We start from the raw sequence: 7197 nt of genomic DNA, 5'->3' as shown, positions 1-7197 counted from the left end.
AATCAATTCTAGGCCTAGTGCAGCCACTTTTTCAAAAACATAACGGATGTCTAGTTATGCAAGCTACAAAAGGAAACGTACTAAATGTATATTAGATAACAAAATAGACAAATAAATGACTGGATAAATAAAGGTTGCGAGTAAGGAAATCGAGTTCACACAATTAATTGAACTTGTTTTTCCCTAGTGAATCAATCCATATATGCAAATAGGTTGTCCTAAATAACCACCACCATTGATGACAATCGTACCACAATCAAGAACCACTTATTGTGCATTGGAAAGTACTTTAAAAGAAAGCGTGTCAAGGGGGTTATGGTCATTGTTTGAGTCTGGTCGGCCGAAAGAGGGAAAGAGATCATAAGAATTCACAATTTTGTGGAGGGAAACCATTTAGATCTAAACATTATGACAAACCATTTAGATGTCAACTGGAAAATCTTCCATAAGTAGTTGTTTATCATTGAAAAACATGGCAAATTGCTACAAGGAACCTAGTGACATTGATTGAAGAAAAACATTTAACCAGACATGGTAATGTACTTTATATTCATAATAGCAATTGAAAGAAAACATTGAACCAGGTAAGGTAATGTACCAAATAGTACGTGGGGAAGAACCAACAAGAATTCCCGACAATTTGAAAGAAGTATGTTGCCACATTTATAATCTCAAGATGTGCAATGGGTTATTTCATCAATAGATCAAGAACCATATGCGTAAACTTACAAAAATACTCTGGATCGATTACATGTTTTTCATTCATGTACCCGAGTGCAGCTTCTGTGTCACAGTGAGAATTGCTCGCCTTTTTGAGTTCATTTTATTGTACAAATCCTTTATTGTAAACCAACATTGACATATCCCCTTGATTGATCGACCATATAATCTAATGAATGACATATTTTGACCAATAATTTATGCATTAATTGTGTACCGTGTGCTAAATAAGGATCTGTGACAAAATGATGTGATCAAATAAAAGTAATCTCTTCACAATTGACCAATTGATAGGATTCTTGCGGCTTCAATTTTGTGACATTGTAGTAATCTGCTTTCTTGTTGTAAATAACACAAAAAGTAGTCTGGCAATTAGTTCTTATGAACTCTGTTTCCTACATACATAGCTCAGTGGAACGTCCATCCATTTTTATGTCTTTCTCCTTGTTTGGAACACACCCATTGTCGCATCATGTTTGCAATGTTTGTTCCATCTACAAAGCTGAAGACGCGCTAATGTGCAAGGTGTTTGCAATGACTTTGCGAGGAGCAGCCCAGGATTGGTTTCATACCCTGCCATCCGGGTCGATCAACAGCTTCAAGGAGCTTACTTACGTCTTCACTAAAGAATACACTTCTTATCGGACGATCAAGAAGAACCCCGACCATCTGTTCAACCTGCGCAAGAAGGCCGAGGAATCCCTTCGAGATTACATCAAGAGGTTCAAAGCAGAAAAGGCCAACATCGTAGGGTGCGATGACCAAATCGCATCCTCCGCATTCAAGAAAGGTCTTCCAGCAGAACATGACTTATACCGCGAGCTGACTATCACTCTCAGCCAGACTCTGGCAGAGGTCTTAGCGACCGCAGAACCCTATGCACTCTGGGATGACGATCGAATCGCTGCGAAGAAGTCCACTGAGTAGGAAGATCGACCGGCTAAGCGGGCAGAACAAAGATGCGACAGGCTTGGCAGCAGGGACAAAGACAAAGGCAGGCCACGCCCACAAAGAGAGGCCACGACGAAAGAGAACTACACCAAGTTCTCTATCCCCATACACCAAATTTTGGCCCAAGTGAAGGACAAACCTTGGGTAAAAAGACCTTCACCCTTGAAAGGAGATCCGGACAAGAGGGATACCAGAAAATATTGTGCCTTCCATGCGACACATGGGCACAATACGAATAATTGCTTTGCTTGGAAAGCGCATCTCGAAGAACTCGTGAGAGAAGGTCATTGCACGGAGTTCATCGCGAAGGCAGGCCATCCAGCAGATAGAAGACCGCGATACCGCCAAGGAGCCACCCCAGAAGGTCATAAGGATTAACACAATCCTAGCCGACTCCGAGGAGTCTGGACTGACCAACAAAGAAAAGAAGAGGAAGATCAAACAGGCTACTATGATCTCCCAAGTCTCAACTAGCCTCTCACTGGCAGAAGACGATCCCGTGATCGGCTTTCAAAAGAAAGACTTAATCGGCCTTGATCTACCACACAATGACGCCCTTGTCATCAGCATTCAAATCGCTCAGGCCATGGTCGACCGAGTCCATGCAGATGAGGGCAGTGCAGCCAACATCCTACAATTGGCAGTCATCCAACAGATGGGCTTAGAGGCAAAGATCAATAAATCAGCCAAGTCGCTGACTGGTTTCAATGGCGCAACGACAGTTACCGTGGGCACGATAGATCTCGACGTCTACTCTCCACCTGTAATCAGCTCACAAACGTTCATGGTCATTGATGAAGTATCACCCTACAATGGCATTCTAGGCCGACCATGGATCGGCAAGATCAATGCCATCACCTCCGCCACACATCAGAAGATTCGTTACCCAGTTCCCGGGGGGCGGTATCAGCCAGATCAACAGCGATCAGACAATGGCGAGGAAATGCTCAGCTCAAGGGCTGAAGAAAGGCAAGCAAACACAGTTCCTCCCTGTGAATCAGGCAGATCTAAAGGGAGTAGAACAAGCAGAGGAGAAAGCAGATCCCGTTTCTGACGGCCGAGCAGACCAGAAAGGAAAGGGAATAGCTACTCCCCAATAGCAATCAAAGAATCAGGACCAAGTCGAGGGAATCCGTCCGGAGGTCTCTCCTGAAGAAGGATGGAAGCCCGAAGAGGACGCCGAGCTAGTACCCCTTGATCCTGACAAGCCAGAGAGAAAAGCGCGGATCGGCTCCCGCCTAAGCCATGAGGAAAAGATAGAGCTTGCAGCCTTCCTCCGGAACAACAAAGACGTATTTGCATGGTCGCCATCCGACATGCCTGGCATCGATCTCCAGATCATCTGCCATCGCCTACACGTCAACCCAGCCATCAAACTTGTAGCGCAGAAGAGACTCAACTTCGCCCCCGAGCGGGTTGCTATCATTGAAGCCGAGATCGATAAGCTTCTAGCTGCTGGTTTCATTCAAGAAGTCTCCTACGTAGAATGGCTGGCGAACGTTGTTCTAGTGGCAAAGAAAGATAAAGGTCTGTGGAGAGTGTGCGTCGACTACACCGACCTCAACAAGGCATGCCCTAAAGATAACTTTCCACTACCTAGAATTGATCAGCTCGTCGATTCAACTTCCGGCAACCAACTGCTAAGCTTCATGGACGCCTACTCCGGCTACAACCAAATCATGATGCATGAAGATGACAAGGCTAAAACCTCTTTCATCATCGAAAGAGGTACATACTGCTACAAAGTCATGCCCTTTGGGCTGAAGAACGCCGGAGCAACCTACCAAAGGCTGGTGAACAAAATTTTCAAGGAGCAAATCGGCAAGACTATGGAGGTCTACGTAGACGACATGCTAGTCAAAGCTCCCGAGCGAGCAGACCACATCAAGAACCTTGCCGAGGCATTCAGCCTACTCCGAAAATACAACATGAAGTTGAACCCGAGCAAATGCACGTTTGGAGTCTCGTCCGGCCGATTCCTGGGATACTTAGTCACCCAAAGAGGAATTGAGGCACATCCAAATCAAATCAAGGCTATACTCAACATGAAGTCACCTGCCACAACAAAGGAGATACAAAGTCTAACGGGTAGGGCGGCAGCTCTCAACCGATTCCTCTCAAGATCTACCGACAAGTGCAGGCCATTTTTTAAAGCCTTGAAGAAAGGACACAGGGACAAGTGGGATGATGAGTGCGAAGTAGCTTTTCAAAACTTGAAAACCTACCTCACTTCACCTCCCTTACTCTCAAAACCGATACCAGGCGAAGACTTGTACATCTACCTGGCGGTGTCCGACTCAGCTGTCAGCTCAGCTCTCATCCGAGAAGAGCTAGGGGCACAACATCCGGTATTCTACACTTCAAAAGCTCTCCTTGATGCAGAGACTCGCTATCCAAAAATGGAGAAGCTCATTTTTTCGCTTGTAGTTTCCGCGAGAAAACTAAGGCCCTACTACCAAGCACACCGGATAATTGTCATGACAGAATTTCCTTTGAGATCGATCCTCCACAGCCCCGACGCTTCTCAGCGACTCATGAAATGGGCTATCGAACTCAGTCAATACGACCTCCTCTACCAGCCGAAGACTGCTATAAAAGCCCAAGCTTTAGCAGATTTTGTTGTAGAGTTTACTCCGACAGCCGAAGAAGAGAAGATGGTCACAAAAAGCAAGGAAAAAGCAGACGACACTTCCCCCACCGATTCAAACCTACCTAACGACATGTGGCAATTGCATGTAGACGGAGCATCAAATCACAAAGGAGCAGGGGCAGGCGTCGTCATAATCACCCCAGACGGAACCTTGTTGGAACAAGCCATCACACTAGGCTTTTCTGCTTCAAACAATGAGGCAGAATATGAGGCATTGCTCGCAGGACTGCGCCTAGCAAAAGAACTGACGATCAAGAGATTAGCCATCTATTCAGACTCCCAGTTGATCACGAATCAAGCCTCAGGCGAGTACATGGCAAAGCATCCAAGAATGATCCAGTACCTCGACAAAGTCCAAGGACTTTTGAAAGAATTTCCTACTTTCACCATCCAACAAGTTCCACGGGCAGAGAACACTCATGCAGATGCGTTGGCAAGCCTAGGATCAGCGCTGGACACCCAGTTCAGACGCTCCATCCCAGTCGAACACCTTGATCGACCAAGCATCGAAGAAATAGAGCCAATCGACTCAATGCAGATCGATGAAGACCCCAGCTGGCAAGACCCCATCATCGACTACTTAGTAAATGGAAATCTGCTAATGGATAAGTCCGAAGCTAGGAAGGTCCAATAGAAAGCCGCGAGATATTACATGCAAGGCGACAAGCTCATTCGCAGATCATACTCCGGCCCTCATCTCACTTGCATAAAGTACCCTCAAACACTTGAGGTCCTCTGCAAAATTCATGACGGCGAGTGTGGCAACCACTCTGGGGGCAGGTCACTCGCCTAGAAGGCTCTAAACGTAGGCTATTTCTGGCCTACTATGCGCCACGACTCCACCGAATATGTCAAAAGATGTGATCGCTGCCAACGGTACAAACCAGTTCCTAATCTGCCTGCCGAAATCTACCATCCGCAGAACAGTCCGTGGCCCTTCATGCAATGGGCCATCGACTTAGTAGGCCCCATGCCAACGGCACCTGCCAAGAAAGAAATGATGATCGTCGCCACTGATTACTTTACTAAATGGATCGAGGCCGAAGCTCTATCCTCTACTAAAGAAGATGATGTGGAACGATTTATCTGGAGAAACATTATCTGCCGGTTTGGCTGCCCACAATCACTAGTCACCGACAATGGCTCACAATTCATCGGCAAGCAGATCACTGCCTTCTTCAAAAAGTATGGCATCAAGCAGCATCTATCTACCCCGAGATATCCTCAAGGCAACGGCCAGGCCGAGGCATCCAATAAAATAATATTGGACTGTCTAAAGAAGAGATTAGAAGGCGCCGAAGGAAAATGGGTAGATGAGCTCCCTGGCGTACTATGGGCTTATCGCACCACCATGCGAAGATCAACTGGCGAAACCCCATTTTCCCTCGCCTATGGAACTGAAACGATCATTCCTCCTCACATCACTGTCCCCTCTATAGGCATCGAAGTGGGCAGTATTGAGCAGAACTCCGAGCAGATGAGACTCAACCTTGACTTACTTGAAGGCAAGCGCGAGAAGGCCATTGTCCGAGTCGCCTCCTATCAACAGCAGTTGAAGTCTTACTACGACAAAAGAGCCAAGATTAGACAGTTTCAACCAGGCGACCTTGTGCTAAGAAAGGCCTTCATCACTGCACAAAGACAAGGATCTAAAAAGATGAAACCCAATTGGGAACACCCTTACATAATCAGCCGGTCCGGGGGCAGAGAAAGCTATACACTTGACACCATGGAAGGGAAGGAGATTCCGCGATAATGGAACGCCTACCACCTCCAAAGATACTATCCATGACGCTTCCTCCTACCTGCTTAGTCCCCAGCAGACGACTGAGTACTGCACATTTCTGAAGAAGAGAAGCAACTATTGCAAATTCCAGAATGTGCCACAACAAAAGATAGTTGCCCGTAAGTAGCGTCCTTCGGGAGACGCAGGGCGACAACTAGAAGCGTCCTTTGGGAGACGCAGCCTGCAAAGAAGCGTCCTAAGGGAGACGCAGGCTGCACCAGGAATTTCCTAAGGGAGGTATCCAGGTTCCTATCCGTTTCCTAAGGGGGGCAGGATAGCCAAAGAGTTGCCCATAAAAAGCGTCCTAAGGGAGACGCAGGGCGACAACCAGAAGCGTCCTTCGGGAGACGCAGGGCGACGACCAGAAGCGTCCTTTGGGAGACGCAACCTGCAAAACAGCGTCCTAAGGGAGACGCAGGGCGCGCCAGGAGTTTCTTAAAAGGGGGTCACCATGCTTCCTGCCGGAAATGTCCAGGTTCCTATCCGTTTCCTAAGGGGGCCAGGATAGTCAAATAAGTTGTCCATAAAAAGCGTCCTAAGGGAGACGCAGGACGACGACCAAAAGCGTCCTTCGGGAGACGCAGCCCACAAAGCAGCATCCTAAGGGGGTTGAAGGGTGCGCCATGCATTTCCTAAGGGAGGTATCCAGGTTCCTATCTATTTCCTAAGGGGGGCAGGATAGTCATATAGTTGTCCACAAGCAGCCTCCTAAGGGAGACGCAGGGCAACGACCAGAAGCGTGTTAAGCGTTTTCTGGAAAAATGCAGAATACGCTCGGAGTCCCTCAAGGGGGACCCTGGCTTTTGCCAAAATCCCAAGGGAAATACACAGCAAGACACTAACCGGTTACTCAAGCAGTTCACAAGACAATATGCAAATTGAAGTTGAAAAAATAAAGACTGAAATTTCCATAGCAAAGTGACCAACCGGCCAAGTTCAAACAAAAAGAAGATGGTCAAAACAAGACCAATTATTCTAAACAAAGAGCAGACTACAAAAGCTGAAAAGAAATAAAGAAGTCTTTGTCTACTCCGAAACGTAAGCAGGAGACCCCTAATCTGCAGCCTGTTCAGCGTCCACCTGATCAGCC

The 7197-nt window shown here is 47.0% G+C and overlaps 1 protein-coding gene across 1 annotated transcript; it reads left to right on the top strand.

The window, feature by feature from the left end:
• Window positions 1-1236: 1236 nt before the first annotated feature.
• LOC117613288 lies at window positions 1237-4955 on the top strand. Its single transcript, XM_034341907.1, has 3 exons — window positions 1237-1643; window positions 1981-2653; window positions 2787-4955. The coding sequence occupies exons 1-3, from the start codon at window positions 1237-1239 to the stop codon at window positions 4953-4955; spliced, it is 3249 nt and encodes a 1082-aa protein (XP_034197798.1).
• Window positions 4956-7197: the final 2242 nt, after the last annotated feature.

This window comes from Prunus dulcis, unplaced genomic scaffold, assembly GCF_902201215.1.
Source record: "Prunus dulcis unplaced genomic scaffold, ALMONDv2, whole genome shotgun sequence".
Lineage (NCBI taxonomy): Eukaryota > Viridiplantae > Streptophyta > Magnoliopsida > Rosales > Rosaceae > Prunus > Prunus dulcis.
This window is presented reverse-complemented; position numbering and strand designations above follow the sequence as displayed.

What these genes read in the sequence shown, in the direction of transcription:
- LOC117613288 (XM_034341907.1), top strand. Translation starts at nt 1,237, where the DNA reads ATGTGCAAGGTGTTTGCAATGACTTTGCGAGGAGCAGCCCAGGATTGG. An exon ending in GCTGCGAAGAAGTCCACTGA is followed by an intron (nt 1,644 to 1,980) that starts GTAGGAAGATCG and finishes TTCATCGCGAAG; the next exon opens with GCAGGCCATCCAGCAGATAG. An exon ending in AAGAAAGGCAAGCAAACACA is followed by an intron (nt 2,654 to 2,786) that starts GTTCCTCCCTGT and finishes TCAAAGAATCAG; the next exon opens with GACCAAGTCGAGGGAATCCG.